Source organism: Phyllobates terribilis, unplaced genomic scaffold (genome assembly GCF_046119375.1).
Source record: "Phyllobates terribilis strain yellow unplaced genomic scaffold, ASM4611937v1 Scaffold_136__1_contigs__length_4911898, whole genome shotgun sequence".
NCBI lineage: Eukaryota > Metazoa > Chordata > Amphibia > Anura > Dendrobatidae > Phyllobates > Phyllobates terribilis.
In genome coordinates, this window is record NW_027362896.1 from 771,897 (window position 1) to 789,667 (window position 17,771).

At 46.1% G+C, this 17,771-nt stretch overlaps 1 protein-coding gene and 1 pseudogene across 2 annotated transcripts; both read right to left on the reverse strand.

The window, feature by feature from the left end:
* Window positions 1–17,771, reverse strand: part of LOC141204939 (uncharacterized) — a 163,045-nt pseudogene that overhangs the window by 50,542 nt on the left and 94,732 nt on the right.
* Window positions 3,762–12,560, reverse strand: LOC141204993 (oocyte zinc finger protein XlCOF29-like). 2 transcript variants are annotated; one of them, XM_073664047.1, is made up of 3 exons: window positions 12,494–12,560; window positions 4,144–4,245; window positions 3,762–4,014 (listed from the first exon to the last, which is right to left on the reverse strand). In XM_073664047.1, exons 2-3 carry the CDS (start codon window positions 4,219–4,221, stop codon window positions 3,799–3,801), a joined length of 294 nt encoding a protein of 97 aa, XP_073520148.1. In that variant the 5' UTR covers window positions 4,222–4,245; window positions 12,494–12,560; the 3' UTR covers window positions 3,762–3,798. The 2 variants fall into 2 exon arrangements, with proteins under 2 accessions (XP_073520148.1, XP_073520149.1); XM_073664048.1 differs by lacking the exon at window positions 12,494–12,560 and having other exon boundaries at window positions 4,144–4,311.

Sequence of the window (17,771 nt, forward strand, 5' to 3'; positions counted from 1 at the left end):
CAAAGTGCTCACTACACATCTAGATAAGTTCATTGAAGGGTCTAGTTTCCAAAATGGGGTCCACTTGTGGGGGGTTTCCACTGTTTAGGCACATCAGGGGCTCTCCAAACGCGACATGGCGTCCGCTCTCAATTCCAGCCAATTTTGCGTTCAAAACGTCAAATGGTGCCTCTTCCCTTCTGAGCCCTGCCGTGCGCCCAAACAGTGGTTTTACCCCACATATGAGGTATCAGCGCACTCACGAGAAATTACACAACTTTTGGTGTCCATTTTCTCCTGTTACCCTAATAAAAATAACAAATTTGGGGCAACAAGATCATTTTTGTGACTAAAAAGTAAAATGTTCATTTTTTCCTTCCACATTCTATTAATTTCTGTGAAGCACCTGAAGGGTTAATAAACTTCTTGAATGTAGTTTTGAGCATCTTGAGGGGTGCAGTTTTTAGTATGGTGTCACTTTTGGGTATTTTCTGTCATATAGACCCCTCAAATTCACTTCAAATATGATGTGGTCCCTAAAAAAAAATGATTTTGTAAATTTTGTTGTAAAAATGAGAACGCACTGGTCAACTTTTAACCCTTCTAACTTTGTAATAAAAAAAAAATTTGTTTACAAAATTGTGCTGATGTAAAGTAGACATGTGGGAAATGTTATTTATTAACTATTTTGTGTGACATATCTCCCTTATTTGAGGGCATAAAAATTAAAAAATGTAAAATTTTCACCAAATTTCCGTTTTTTTCACAAATAAACGCAAGTCATATCGAAATTTTTTTTTACCATAATCATGAAGTACAATATGTCACGAAAAAACAATCTCAGAATCAGTGAAATCAGTTGAAGTGTTTTAGAGTTCTTACCTCATAAAGTGACAGTGGTCAGAATTGAAAAAAATGGCCTGGTCAGGAAGGTGAAAACAGTTTTCAGGGTGAAGGGGTTAATTTGACTGTAACTTGGATTTTTTTTTCTTGTAAAATTTGCGAATAAAATAATTTTAATAAACAAGGAAATTATGATTCCTGGGAATAACGTTTCTCACAATCTGAACATTAGAATGGTTTCTCCCCTGTATGAGTTCTCTGATGTGCAACAAGTTTTGAATTCAAACTATAACATTTCCCACATTCTGGACATGAATATGGCTTCTCTCCTGTGTGAGTTCTCTGATGTTTAAGAAGATCTGATTTGAGGTTAAAACATTTCCCGCATTTTGGACATAATTATGGCTTCTCTCCTGTGTGAATTCGTTGATGCATAAGGAAATGTGATTTCTGGTTGAAACATTTCCCACATTCTGGACATGAATATGGCTTCTCCCCTGTGTGAATTCTTTGATGTTTAAGAAGGTCTTGTCTCTGGATAAAACATTTCCCATATTCTGGACATGGATATGGCTTCTCCCTTGTGTGACTTCTGTAATGCAAATTTGACTTCTGTTTAAAACATTTCCCACATTCTGAACATGAAAAAGGATTCTCCCCTGTGTGAATTCTCTCATGTGTAGCAAGAGTTGATTTCTGTGTAAAACATTTCCCACATTCTGAACATGAATATGGTTTCTCCCCTGTGTGACTTCTGTAATGTGTATGTAAATTTGACTTATGGCTGAAACATTTCCCACATTCTGAACAAGAAAACGGCTTTTCTCCTGTGTGAATTTTCTGATGTGAGAGCAATTTAGATTTATATATAAAACATTTCCCACATTCTGAACATGAAAATGGCTTTTCTCTTGTGTGAATTCCCTGATGTCTAAGGAATTTAGATTTATATTCGAAACATTTCCCACATTCTGAACAGGAAAATGGTTTCTTCCCTGTGGGAATTCTCTGATGTTCGCCATCCCTTCTCTGGCTTTCATTTTGCTTAACAGTCTGTGATGAATCCAAATAGGTGACGGATTGAAAAGGCTCAGATGATTGATTTTTGCTCTGAAGGGCTGGAGGTATAGCTGGAATAATGGCACGCTTTTCATGGGTATCTGGTTTGACACCACAGTCATCTGCCAAGAATAAATCTGATTTTATTATTTTTCAATATCAATGCCTTATATTTTATAACATTTCTCTATACAAATCGAAGTGTTATGAAACTATGACCCAAGACAGTGGTGAGTCATCTGTTCACAAATCCCATGGTACTGAACCCCTAACGTACCATCGACGAACATAATACATACAGGCAGAAACGTTCAAAAAAATAAAGAGAGGATTAAAAATAAGCTTTATTACATTACAATGTACAGCAATAAATAAAAATACACGCCATAAAAACATGTAAGATGGGGTATTTCCATTTCCAAGAAACTAACAATATGTAGTAGGTGTAATAAAAATAATTTTAGCAAATATCTCCAATTAGAAATGTAGTATAGTTCTTCTGATTCGCTATGTCACTTACCCCATGTTCAGAACATTGCAGTAGATTAGGTATCCATGGTTACTACCGCTCACATAGTGAGAGTTAGTTGCTAGTGGTCAGAACTATGGATACCTAAGCTACTGCAATGCCCTGCGCATGGGGTAAGTGACAAAGAATCAGGAGAACTATACCACATTTCTAATTGGAGGTATCTGCTCTTATTATTATTACACCTACTATATTTTGGGGTAGCATTTTGGAGATGGGAATGCCCCTTTAAGGCTGTATGTTTAGGACTTATCCAGATAACCCATTCCATTGTCTTTTTGTGACGAAATGGCAAAAATGGCTTTTATGTATTTTTATGTGTTTTCAATTGCGATCTAATAAATTGTATTTTTAATCTCTATATTGTCTCACATTTCTCCATATACAATCATAGCCAAAAGTGTTGGCGCCCTTGAAATGATTCCAGAAAATGAAGTATTTCTCCTGTTTTGTTATACACTCGCTTATTTCTGTTCTGGGTACTGGAACAACACAAAAATAAAAAGAGAGAAAAAAAAGTCCAAAAATAGGCCAGACAAAATTGTTGGCACCTTGTTGCCAAAATCCACTTTCTGCCAAGACTGTATGTATTATATAAGACGGTGATGTTAACAGCAGACGCTAAAGTAGGGACTAACAGATTGTGATATAAAGCCACCAGGTGCTTTTCAATTCTCCAATTAATTGTGTGATCAAACTCATAATATAATGACCACAGGATCTGTGACTTCTCTGTATCTAGTGGTCACTACTTACCTGGGTGGTCATATGTAGGAATCTCCTCTTTACACCGCTCATCACCCCTCACATATGTTTCTGTAGTATTAATATGGGTCAGATCTTCACCCTGAAACAAATATTATAAAAGTCACAGACAGATGGAGAAGTCCCATCTATGGTCAGCTCTAATCCTACCATCTCCACCGTTCTCATTACACAAGTATAAAACATATAATACTGGAGGATAAAACAAGACTGAGCACAAGACCTTCACAGCCGTCTACACATCATAGGGGAGATCTCATGACACCTTCTCTCCATCTACCTGATGATCCAGAGGAACATTGGGGTCTTCTTGTTTACAGGCCTGTGGAAGAAGAGGACGGGGACATCTCTCTGGTGTTGTCCTCTTACTGGATAGATCTGGAGGAAACACATACAGGGGCTGAATTCATTCTTTACATACAGATAATTATAGGCCGTGTGTATTTAGTCCTGTCTATTACCTGGTGATGTGAGGGGCTGGGGAACCTCCATCATGACGTCCTTGTACAGATCTTTGTGTTCTTCTAAATACTCCCACTCCTCCATGGAGAAATAGACAGCGACATCCTGACATCTTATAGGAACCTGACACATACAATGATACCGTCATCCCCCCGATCCCTTCATAGCGTTACTGTATAATGTCCCAGCAGTGTCACCTCTCCAGTCAGCAGCTCAATCATCTTGTAGGTGAGTTCTAGGATCTTCTGGTCATTGATGTCCTCATGTATCAGGGGGTGAGGTGGAGGTCCTGTGATTGGGCTCAGGGGTCTTCCCCATCCCTCAGACACAGGGTCCTGACAGCGCCCACTAGAGGTCTTCTTCACTACTGTGTAATCCTGGTTATGGAGAGACACATTAATAAATCTCCCTCCAGACATTTCCAGAGTCCTCACCTCTCCAGTTCTGTCCATCTGTTATTCCCATAGATAAGAATGATGTAATGTGACGTCATCAGAATCTCTCACCTCTCCAGTAAGCCGGAAGATGATCTCTAGGGTGAGGTGTAATATCCTCTCCGCCATCTTCTTCTTCTCCTTCTCCATCCACTAAGGTTTAAGGTAAATTTTCTAGAAGATGGAAGATAATGATGAGAACGACTGAATCTACAGGATCCTAAATGGAAGGAAGATGGCTGCTCTGTGCGCACAGGAGCTGTGATGAGGTCACAGGAGGGGAGGAGTCAGGGGTCACATGATCAGGGGCCTCAGTGGATGCAGGACTCTGCTGTGCTGGTTGTCATGGTGCTGGATGAGCTGAAGTTTATGTGTGGGGTCAGGAGGGGTTTACAGTGTGGATGTAGCAGAGCCGTGTGTGTACGAGGTGTACGGAGCAGAGCCGCGTGTGTACGAGGTGTACGGAGCAGAGCCGCGCGTGTACGAGGTGTACGGAGCAGAGCCGCGCGTGTACGAGGTGTACGGAGCAGAGCCGCGTGTGTACGAAGTGTACGGAGCAGAGCCGCGTGTGTACGAGGTGTACGGAGCAGAGCCGCGTGTGTACGAGGTGTACGGAGCAGAGCCGCGTGTGTACGAGGTGTACGGAGCAGAGCCGCGTGTGTACGAGGTGTACGGAGCAGAGCCGCGTGTGTACGAGGTGTACGGAGCAGAGCCGCGTGTGTACGAGGTGTACGGAGCAGAGCCGCGTGTGTAGGTGGTGTACGGGGCGGAGCCATGTGAGCTTGAGGTGTACGGAGCGGAGCCGCTTGTGTACGAGGTGTAGGGAGCGGAGCCGCTTGTGTACGGAGCTTAGCCATGTGTGCAGGGCCACCATCAGGACATTACGGCCCTTACTGGTGTATGGGACCCGGTGAGCAGAGAATCCCCAACGGGGCTCCCCCTCTGCTCACCAGGCCCTAGCGATCTGAACTTGCGTCCTCAGATGCAGGTAAACTTTAAATCTATTACCGTAACCACGTTTTCTATACCTCTTGAGATCTCTACCTATCACAATGCCGAGCAAAATTTTTTCAGACATACAGCACATTCACAAATCTCTAAAAATTTGTATGGCAAAAAAAAAGCCCCAGGATATCCCAACGAATCTTATTTTATCATAGACGACAAGGAGGAGCATCACTCCCCAATTTCTCCCTTTATTACAAAGCGGCGTAAATAGCGCAATTATCTACAACTAGCTTCATCAGGAGGCTTAATACAAGGTGATAATCCATGATGTTCAGCATAGTGTGCCTAATAGCCAGGTGTCCATGTATAAATGTCCCACTTCTTACAAAATCCCTCCCCGACTAGGAGACCCATTCCCATTCCTAGAGGTGAATTGTCATAGGATATATAGAATGGAGTCTGTCTACAATAATGTACTGCGCCTGGGCTACTTCTCATGAGCTAGAGGTCCGATAATGTCTGTCCCCTAGTGGGCATGTCCGGAAGTGACGCTCATTACACTAATGGGGGCATTACACTGAGTGGGGGCATCATACATACTGTATAAGGGGTATAATGGGGGCATTACACTGTGGGGGGCATCATACATACTGCATAAGGGGCATTACACTGTGTGGGGTGCATCATACATCCTGCATAAGGGGCATTACACTGTGTGGAGGCATCATACATCCTGCATAAGGGGCATAATGGGGGCATTACACTGTGTGGGGGGCATCATACATCCTGAATAAGGGGCATAATGGGGGCATCATACATCCTGCATAAGGGGCATAATGGGGGCATTACACTGTGTGGGGGGCATCATACATCCTGCATAAGGGGCATAATGGGGGCATTACACTGAGTGGGGGAATCATACATCCTGCATAATGGGGGCATTACACTGTGTGGGGGGCATCATACATACTGCATAAGGGGCATAATGGGGGCATTACACTGAGTGGGGGAATCATACATCCTGCATAAGGGGCATTACACTGTGTGGGGGGCATCATACATACTGCATAAGGGGCATAATAGGGGCATTACACTGTGTGGGGGCATCATACATCCTGCATAAGGGGCATAATGGGGGCATTACACTGTGTGGGGGCATCATACATCCTGCATAAGGGGCATAATGGGGGCATTACACTGTGTGGGGGGCATCATACATCCTGCATAAGGGGCATAATGGGGGCATTACACTGTGTGGGGGGCATCATACATCCTGCATAAGGGGCATAATGGGGGCATTACTGTGTGGAGGCATCATACATCCTGCATAAGGGGCATAATGGGGGCATTACACTGTGTGGGGGCATCATACATCCAGCATAAGGGGAATAATGGGGGCATTACACTGTGTGGGGGCATCATACATCCTGCATAAGGGGCATAATGGGGGCATTACACTGTGTGGGGGCATCATACATCCTGCATAAGGGGCATAATGGGGGCATTACACTGTGTGGGGGCATCATACATTCTGCATAAGGGGAATAATGGGGGCATTACACTGTGTGGGGGCATCATACATACTGCATAAGGGGATAATGGGGGCATTACAGTGTGGGGGGCATCATACATCCTGCATAAGGGGCATAATGGGGGCATTACACTGTGGGGGCATCATACATCCTGCATAAGGGGCATAATGGGGGCATTACACTGTGTGGGGGCATCATACATACTGCATAAGGGGCATAATGGGGGCATTACACTGTGTGGGGGCATCATACATACTGCATAAGGGGCATAATGGGGGCATTACACTGTGTGGGGGTTATTATACATCCTGCATAAGGGGCATAATGGGAGCATTACACTGTGTGGGAGCATCATACATACTGCATAAGGGGCATAATGGGGGTATTACACTGTGTGGGGGCATCATACATACTGCATAAGGGGCATAATGGGGGTATTACACTGTGTGGGGGCATCATACATCCTGTATAAGGGGCATAATGGGGGCATTACACTGTGTGGGGGCATCATAGATCCTGTATAAGGGGCATAAAGGGGCATCATACATCCTGCATAAGGGGCATTACACTGTGTGGGGGCATCATACATCCTGCATAAGGGGCATAATGGGGCATTACACTGTGGGGGGCATCATACATCCTGCATAAGGGGCATAATGGGGGCATTACACTGTGTGGGGGCATCATACATCCTGCATAAGGGGCATAATGGGGGCATTACACTGTGGGGGAATCATACATACTGCATAAGGGGCATAATGGGGGCATTACACTGTGTGGGGGGCATCATACATCCTGCATAAGGGGCATAATGGGGGCATTACACTGTATGGGGGCATCATACATCCTGCATAAGGGGCATAATGGGGGCATTACACTGTGTGGGGGGCATCATACATACTGCATAAGGGGCATAATGGGGGCATTACACTGAGTGGGGGAATCATACATCCTGCATAAGGGGCATTACACTGTGTGGGGGGCATCATACATACTGCATAAGGGGCATAATGGGGGCATTACACTGTGTGAGGGCATCATACATCCTGCATAAGGGGCATAATGGGGGCATTACACTGTGTGGGGGCATCATACATCCTGCATAAGGGGCATAATGGGGGCATTACACTGTGTGGGGGCATCATACATCCTGCATAAGGGGCATAATGGGGGCATTACACTGTGTGGGGGGCATTATACATCCTGCATAAGGGGCATAATGGGGGCATTACACTGTATGGGGGCATTACACTGTGTGGGGGCATCATACATCCTGCATAAGGGGCATAATGGGGGCATTACACTGTGTGGGGGGCATCATACATCCTGCATAAGGGGCATAATGGGGGCATCATACATCCTGCATAAGGGGCATAATGGGGGCATTACACTGTGGGGGGCATCATACATACAGTATAAGTGGCATAATGGGGGCATTACACTGTGTGGGGGGTATCATACATCCTGCATAAGGGGCATAATGGGGGCATTACACTGTGGGGGCATCATACATACTGCATAAGGGGCATAATGGGGGCATTACACTGTGGGGGGCATCATACATACTGCATAAGGGGCATAATGGGGGTATTACACTGTGTGGGGGCATCATACATCCTGTATAAGGGGCATAATGGGGGCATTACACTGTGTGGGGGCATCATAGATCCTGTATAAGGGGCATAATGGGGGCATTACACAGTGTGGGGGCATCATACATCCTGCATAAGGGGCATAACGGGGGCATTACACTGTGTGGGGGCATCATACATCCTGCATAAGGGGCATAATGGGGCATTACACTGTGGGGGGCATCATACATCCTACATAAGGGGCATAATGGGGGCATTACACTGTGTGGGGGCATCATACATCCTGCATAAGGGGCATAATGGGGGCATTACACTGTGGGGGGCATCATACATCCTGCATAAGGGGCATAATGGGGGCATTACACTGTGGGGGAATCATACATACTGCATAAGGGGCATAATGGGGGCATTACACTGTGTGGGGGGCATCATACATCCTGCATAAGGGGCATAATGGGGGCATTACACTGTATGGGGGCATCATACATCCTGCATAAGGGGCATAATGGGGGCATTACACTGTGTGGGGGGCATCATACATCCTGCATAAGGGGCATAATGGGGGCATTACACTGAGTGGGGGAATCATACATCCTGCATAATGGGGGCATTACACTGTGTGGGGGGCATCATACAAACTGCATAAGGGGCATAATGGGGGCATTACACTGAGTGGGGGAATCATACATCCTGCATAAGGGGCATTACACTGTGTGGGGGGCATCATACATACTGCATAAGGGGCATAATGGGGGCATTACACTGTGTGAGGGCATCATACATCCTGCATAAGGGGCATAATGGGGGCATAACACTGTGTGGGGGCATCATACATCCTGCATAAGGGGCATAATGGGGGCATCATACATCCTGCATAAGGGGCATAATGGGGGCATTACACTGTATGGGGGCATTACACTGTGTGGGGGCATCATACATCCTGCATAAGGGGCATAATGGGGGCATTACACTGTGTGGGGGGCATCATACATCCTGCATAAGGGGCATAATGGGGGCAGTACACTGTGGGGGCATCATACATCCTGCATAAGGGGCATAATGGGGGCATTACACTGTGGGGGGCATCATACATACAGTATAAGTGGCATAATGGGGGCATTACACTGTGTGGGGGCATCATACATCCTGTATAAGGGGCATAATGGGGGCATTACACTGTGTGGGGGCATCATAGATCCTGTATAAGGGGCATAACGGGGGCATTACACAGTGTGGGGGCATCATACATCCTGCATAAAGGGCATAACGGGGGCATTACACTGTGTGGGGGCATCATACATCCTGCATAAGGGGCATAATGGGGCATTACACTGTGGGGGGCATCATACATCCTGCATAAGGGGCATAATGGGGGCATTACACTGTGTGGGGGCATCATACATCCTGCATAAGGGGCATAATGGGGCATTACACTGTGGGGGGCATCATACATCCTGCATAAGGGGCATAATGGGGGCATTACACTGTGGGGGAATCATACATACTGCATAAGGGGCATAATGGGGGCATTACACTGTGTGGGGGGTATCATACATCCTGCATAAGGGGCATAATGGGGGCATTACACTGTATGGGGGCATCATACATCCTGCATAAGGGGCATAATGGGGGCATTACACTGTGTGGGGGGCATCATACATCCTGCATAAGGGGCATAATGGGGGCATTACACTGAGTGGGGGAATCATACATCCTGCATAAGGGGCATTACACTGTGTGGGGGGCATCATACATACTGCATAAGGGGCATAATGGGGGCATTACACTGTGTGAGGGCATCATACATCCTGCATAAGGGGCATAATGGGGGCATAACACTGTGTGGGGGCATCATACATCCTGCATAAGGGGCATAATGGGGGCATTACACTGTGTGGGGGGCATCATACATCCTGCATAAGGGGCATAATGGGGGCATTACACTGTGTGGGGGCATTACACTGTGTGGGGCATCATACATCCTGCATAAGGGGCATAATGGGGGCATTACACTGTGTGGGGAGCATCATACATCCTGCATAAGGGGCATAATGGGGGCATCATACATCCTGCATAAGGGGCATAATGGGGGCATTACTGTGTGGAGGCATCATACATCCTGCATAAGGGGCATAATGGGGGCATTACACTGTGTGGGGGCATCATACATCCTGCATAAGGGGCATAATGGGGGCATTACACTGTGTGGGGGCATCATACATCCTGCTTAAGGGGCATAATGGGGGCATTACACTGTGTGGGGGGCATCATACATCCTGCATAAGGGGCATAATGGGGGCATTACACTGTGTGGGGGGCATCATACATCCTGCATAAGGGGCATAATGGGGGCACTACACTGTAGGGGGCATCATGGGGGCATTACACTGTGGGGGGCATCATACATCCTGCATAAGGGGCATAATGGGGGCATTACACTGTGGGGGCATCATACATCCTGCATAAGGGGCATAATGGGGGCATTACATTGTGTGGGGGCATCATACATCCTGCATAAGGGGCATAATGGGGGCATTACACTATGGGGTCATCATACATCCTGCATAAGGGGCATAATGGGGGCATTACACTGTGTGGGGGGCATCATACATCCTGCATAAGGGGCATAATGGGGGCATTACACTGTGGGGGCATCATACATACTGCATAAGGGGCATAAGGGGGCATTACACTGTGGGGGGCATCATACATCCTGCATAAGGGGCATAATGGGGGCATTACACTGTGGGGGGCATCATACATACAGTATAAGCGGCATAATGGGGGCATTACACTGTGTGGGGGCATCATACATCCTGCATAAGGGGCATAATGGGGGCATTACACTGTGTGGGGGCATCATACATCCTGCATAAGGGGAATAATGGGGGCATTACACTGTGTGGGGGCATCATACATACTGCATAAGGGGCATAATGGGGGCATTACACTGTGTGGGGGGCATCATACATCCTGCATAAGGGGCATAATGGGGGAATTACACTGTGTGGGGGCATCAAACATCCTGCATAAGGGGAATAATGGGGGCATTACACTGTGCGGGGGCATCATACATACTGCATAAGGGGCATAATGGGGGCATTACACTGTGTGGGGGGCATCATACATCCTGCATAAGGGGCATAATGGGGGCATTACACTGTGTGGGGGCATCATACATCCTGCATAAGGGGCATAATGGGGGCATTACACTATGGGGTCATCATACATCCTGCATAAGGGGCATAATGGGGGCATTACACTGTGTGGGGGGCATCATACATCCTGCATAAGGGGCATAATGGGGGCATTACACTGTGGGGGCATCATACATACTGCATAAGGGGCATAATGGGGGCATTACACTGTGGGGGGCATCATACATCCTGCATAAGGGGCATAATGGGGGCATTACACTGTGGGGGGCATCATACATACAGTATAAGCGGCATAATGGGGGCATTACACTGTGTGGGGGCATCATACATCCTGCATAAGGGGCATAATGGGGGCATTACACTGTGTGGGGGCATCATACATCCTGCATAAGGGGAATAATGGGGGCATTACACTGTGTGGGGGCATCATACATACTGCATAAGGGGCATAATGGGGGCATTACACTGTGTGGGGGGCATCATACATCCTGCATAAGGGGCATAGTGGGGGAATTACACTGTGTGGGGGCATCAAACATCCTGCATAAGGGGAATAATGGGGGCATTACACTGTGTGGGGGCATCATACATACTGTATAAGGGGCATAATGGGGGCATTACACTGTGTGGGGGGCATCATACATCCTGCATAAGGGGCATAATGGGGGCATTACACTGTGTGGGGGCATCATACATCCTGCATAAGGGGCATAATGGGGGCATTACACTGTGTGGGGGCATCATACATCCTGTATAAGGGGCATAATGGGGGCATTACACTGTGTGGGGGCATCATACATCCTGCATAAGGGGCATAATGGGGGCATTACACTGTGTGGGGGCATCATACATCCTGCATAAGGGGCATAATGGGGGCATTACACTGTGTGGGGGCATCATACATCCTGCATAAGGGGCATAATGGGGGCATTACACTGTGTGGGGGCATCATACATCCTGCATAAGGGGCATAATGGGGGCATTACACTGTGGGGGCAGTAAAGGGGTCCTGTACTATGAGAACAATACGTTTCCTCCCTTCCTGTCTCCATAGTTGGGTCGTATGTATCTATTACAGGAAACAGAACAAAAACCTTATGATTCGTATAAAGGGGCAACACAAGACCCCAAAAGAGTCTCCGTGCTGAAGGGGTTAATGCCCCCTGCGCCCAGTAATGGGGTCTCCACATACCTCCACCTCCAGAGCCGCCACCACATATATGGCTGCTCTGTGCGCACAGGAGCTGTGATGAGGTCACAGGAGGGGAGGAGTCAGGGGTCACATGATCAGGGGCCTCAGTGGATGCAGGACTCTGCTGTGCTGGTTGTCATGGTGCTGGATGAGCTGAAGTTTATGTGTGGGGTCAGGAGGGGTTTACAGTGTGGATGTAGCAGAGCAGTGTGTGTACGAGGTGTACGGAGCGGAGCCGCGTGTGTGTACGAGGCGTACGGAGCAGAGCCGCGCGTGTGTACGAGGTGTACGGAGCGGAGCCGTGTGTGTACGAGGTGTACGGAGCGGAGCCGCGTGTGTACGAGGTGTACGGAGCAGAGCCGCGCGTGTACGAGGTGTACGGAGCAGAGCCGCGCGTGTGTACGAGGTGTACGGAGCGGAGCCGCGTGTGTACGAGGTGTACGGAGCGGAGCCGTGTGTGTACGAGGTGTACGGAGCGGAGCCGCGTGTGTACGAGGTGTACGGAGCGGAGCCGTGTGTGTACGAGGTGTACGGGGCGGAGCCGCGCGTGTACGAGGCGTACGGGGAGCGGAGCCGTGTGTGTATGAGGTGTACGGAGCGGAGCCACGTGTACGAGGCGTACGGAGCGGAGCCACGTGTGTGTACGAGGTGTATGGAGCGGAGCGGACCTTCAGTCGTGCCGTCGATATGGTAAGCATGTAAGGCATGGGAAGCGTGGATACGATTAGAAGCAGGCAGACAAGTTGACCAGTGTGACCAAGTCAGATTAAAAGTCACCATGCAGTTTCTTCACCAGCTAGTGAATAGAGGCATATCAGGGGCGCTGGCGCAGCAGTGGCTGGCCGGAGGGGCATTTCATTTCCAACTACTGAATTGGGGAGGCGTGATAAAAAGATTTAACATCAGACAAGTATTAAATGGGTGGAAAGGGCTCAGCCAAGCAAGGAATGTAGACGCCCATTTCGCTAAGCTTGTTTACCCACATCTTATCCCTAGCGTCAGTAACATGCCACTCCCAATTTGAAGCGACACTCCTGTCTGTCGCCTTTGAGATCGCCTTCTTTGGGGCGCTACGCATAAGCAAATTAGTCCCTTGATCTAAGAACATTTCCAGCGGAGGGTTAATCCACGAAGACTTAGTCATAGCCAATAACGTTATATTTTTACGCATATGCAAATCCAAAGTAGATCCATCCGGCAGGGGCACCTGGGTGCTATTGCACCCTACAAATGGGGCAGTTTGTCCGGTCAAACTAGTCAAAACATATCTAGCCATTAGACCACAAGGCAGTTTTTTCATATCCCACCTCGACGGCTCTCCACTAACGAGGTACCAGTTCCAATCAATATTTAATAAATGCCTGTCATAAAAATATTAAGGATCTCTCTCTCCAACTGAAACCCCTCACCCCCCCTCCTCCATACTTTTTGTCAGAGTAGCAGAGCTGACAATCTATGAAACTGTCTGTATGCTAATAGCAGTACAAGCAGCTCAATACCCCATTCTAATTAACATACGAATGCAGTTCCTCTTAGCATCAACCTGGGATAAATGGACACCTTTGAGCAGATGGGCGAGAGATTGAAAGACAGAGGATACAGCTCTGTGGCTTCAAAGGAACTCTGTCACACCCCACACAATAGCAGGGTCACCCTCATTTGCAAAATCCCTGTCCTTAAGGCTGTGTGCCCACTATGCGTTTTCCAAGCGTTTATGCTGCGGAATTTCTGCAGCGTAAACGCTTGGTAATCCATCCCCCATGGTCCCCAATGACAAGCCGCAATGTCAGTGCCCATGCTGCGGATTTTTCCGCAGCGTTTATGCAGCGCTCAAAAATCCGCAGCATGTCCATTAATTTTGCGGAAGCGCTGCGTTTTCACCGCCATTGACTTGCATTAGAACGAATGAAAAGCTCATCACTGCATCTGCAGATGCGCCTTCCATGCGTTCTAATGTGCGGATGGTACCTGGGTGTGGAGGAGAGGAGACTCTTCTCCACACCCAGGTACCATAGAACCTGTAAAAAAAAGAATAAAATAAAAAATAAAGATTATATTCACCTTCGGGCAGATCGCGAAGGACTGTAGGACCTGTGGTGACGTCAGTCATGTGACGGCAGGTCCTTCAGTACAGGGCACCGCGATCTGCCGGCAGCCAGCACAGGAGCGCAGCAAGACTGCAGGGGCCACCGGAAGGTAAGTATAGGTTTATTTTTTTATTTTTTACCATTCTCTCGGGTCACACTATATAAATCCATGCTGGTTGGATGGATTTATATAGTGTGACCAAGTTGTCAAGCACTTTCCAAGTGATGCTAAAATCGCTTGGAAAGCACTTGACATCCGCATGTCCCTGGCAGGAAAAAACACATGTACAATCCGCATGAAAAAATCCTGAGCATTTCTGCATCGTGGGCACATAGCCTAAAGGGAATCTGTCACCCTCCTGGGCGATATCAGACCTCTGCTATGGCCATACAGGTGATAGAAAAGTAAATCTATACTTACCCGTATGGCCATAGCAGTGGTCTGATTCCAGAGAAATCTTCTTTTATAAAGCTTCTTCTCCAGAGGCTTGGCGTCCAGGGGAAGCTAAGCAACCCCCCCCACACCTTTATGCTTATTATGGAGCTAAATCCCCGCCTCTGGGCCAAATTATCATCTCCCTTTAACGGTAATCTTCAGTCTGTCCGGCACCGACATGAAATATGGAATATATGAAGTTCCATATATCCGATAGCTACGTACTGAGTAATCGGGATTGTGTGTGCGCGAATTCCTTACAAACCCTGACAATGCCGAACAACGGCAGGGAACCACCCCAAAGATTACAGGACACACTCATTCCGCATATTAAATGAATATTAATATAATAATTATCATCATTAATATATTGATATCAATATTGAGCAGAATTAATTTCAGCGCCTATTGGTTCGGCCCTCCACAACAGTCACAGTCTCTCATGTGGCCCTTCGGGAAAATTAATTGCCCACCCCTGCTCTAAACAGATGAGACGTCAGCGGTAAGTTCCTGGATGTAAATATTATTCTGTATCTGCACTGTGTGACTTGGAGTGATAATGTGATCTGTAAAATCCCTTAGGCTGCATTCTCACATTTGTGTGAAATGTCCATGTGCTGCCACACGGACTCGTAGAGTTTTCTGGGTCCATTCACACATCCGTGAAAATCAAAGATCTGAGAATAATATCTGTGAGGGTCAGAGAATGTCCTATTGTGATGCGATTTTGAGGATCAGAATAGGACATGCTCAATACATCTGTAAAACAGGACAGCACACCGACACTACACACTCATACAGGAATGTAGCCTTATTATGTATAGCACAGTCTCTTATTATATAGTGTACTCACTTATTATGTATAGCGCCTTCCTTAGTTACATAGTTTCCTCTTTTCTTATGCATAACACCATCCCTTATTACGTAACATCCTCTCAAGTTATATATGGTGCCGTCCCTTATTATATAGTTTCCTCTGCTGTTATGTACAGTGCTGTCCCTTACATAGCGTATTTTTGTTATTCACAATGCCCTCTTTTATTACATTGTCGTCTCTTGTTAGATATAAAATGACTGCTGAAGCAGCCGGTGAACAGAAGACCAGTCCATCAGCTCCTCCATCAGAAAAGAAGCTTTCCCATGCTCCATCAGCAGTCACTGCCTGATATATCTAACAAAAGACAGTATGTAATAAAAAACAGGGTGCTATATAATCTGATATGTAAGGGACTGTGCTGTACATAACACGAAAGGGCACTGTGTTTTAAGGGATGGTAATATACATATTAAAAGGAGTCTATATATTACATACCACCATATCTCTCGTGGGTGCGTCAGTGGCTTTCTTTCCTCTGGCTCTGGCCTGTGTTCAGCCTCACACAGACCTGTACTTCAGAGAGCTCCTGCTTTTAAGCTGCCGACCAAACAATGACACACTCTAAGCTCAACTGAAAGTTTAAATGGGTTTGGTGGACATGGGCTACTCCCAAAACTGGAGGGAGAGGTTCATCCCACTACCAATCCTATAGACCTCTCCAAAAATAAATGCCCACGTCAAGTTTTCTTAAATCTAACTTGGTCAAATAGCTTGAGTAAGTCCACACTTACTTATATTTTGCATATATTTGCTTAGGATTTCCCTCACTGTCTCACAAATATAAATATTTATAATATAAATATATATATGACATGAACAGTCTATAATTTTAAGGGTAGGTTAATTTTAACATTGAGAGATAGAATATCTCCCCCAAAAAATCAAGAAAATCACATTGTATAAATTCGATAATTTTTTTTTGCATTTTGCAGTGAGAAATAAGTATTTCATCCCTCTGGCAAAAAACACAATGCTTGGTGGTAAAACCCTTGTTGGCAAGCACAGCAGTCAGACGTTTTGTGTAGTTGATGAGGTTTGCGCACATGTCAGGAGGAGTTTTGGTCCACTCCTCTTTGCAGATCATCTCTAAATCATTTTGATTTTGAGGCTGTCGCTTGGCAACTCGGAGCTTCAACTCCCTCCATAAGTTTTCTATGGGATTAGATAATGCTGAGATAATGACTTTTGTGTTTTCATTGGCTGTAAGCCATAATCATCAACAATAACAGAAATAAACACGTGAAATAGATCTCTCTGTCTGTAATGACTCTATATAATATAGGAGTTTCACTTGTATTGAAAAACTGAAATAAATTAACTTTTTGATGATATTCTAATTTAGTGAGATGCACCTGTAGCTGTAGAGTAATTTCAAAAACAAAAAATGGCTCGTATTTTGCGGTCCTGAGAGTCTGAAGGCAAAGCAATAGCTTTAAATACATGAAATTATATATTTCAATAGCTGAGTGTAGACACAGTCCAAGCTAAATAACAAAATGTGAGTTAGAACAATGTCCTTGGACCAGAAGGAATGCACCTATTCAGTTCGGTTACTGCTGTGCACCTGTACAGAATGTTAAGACTGTACTGACCTGTACAGTCCCAAGGGACTAGCGCAAGGCTAATATACCCACTTTCAGAAATAGGGTTAATAATCAAACTTAAGATTTGTGTTACGTTACATATTAAGCATCTTACATTTTGAACAAGGACTGTATTTATTCTTCGGGTAATTATAGACCAGTAAACTTAACATCCATTTTAGGAAAAATGTTTGACATTGCCCACACTGGATGTCTAGTAAGTATATTCAAGTTACCAGGTTCTGAACATTTTTTTAAATTTGATATAAAACTGTCTTAAAGATTGTATCCAGTT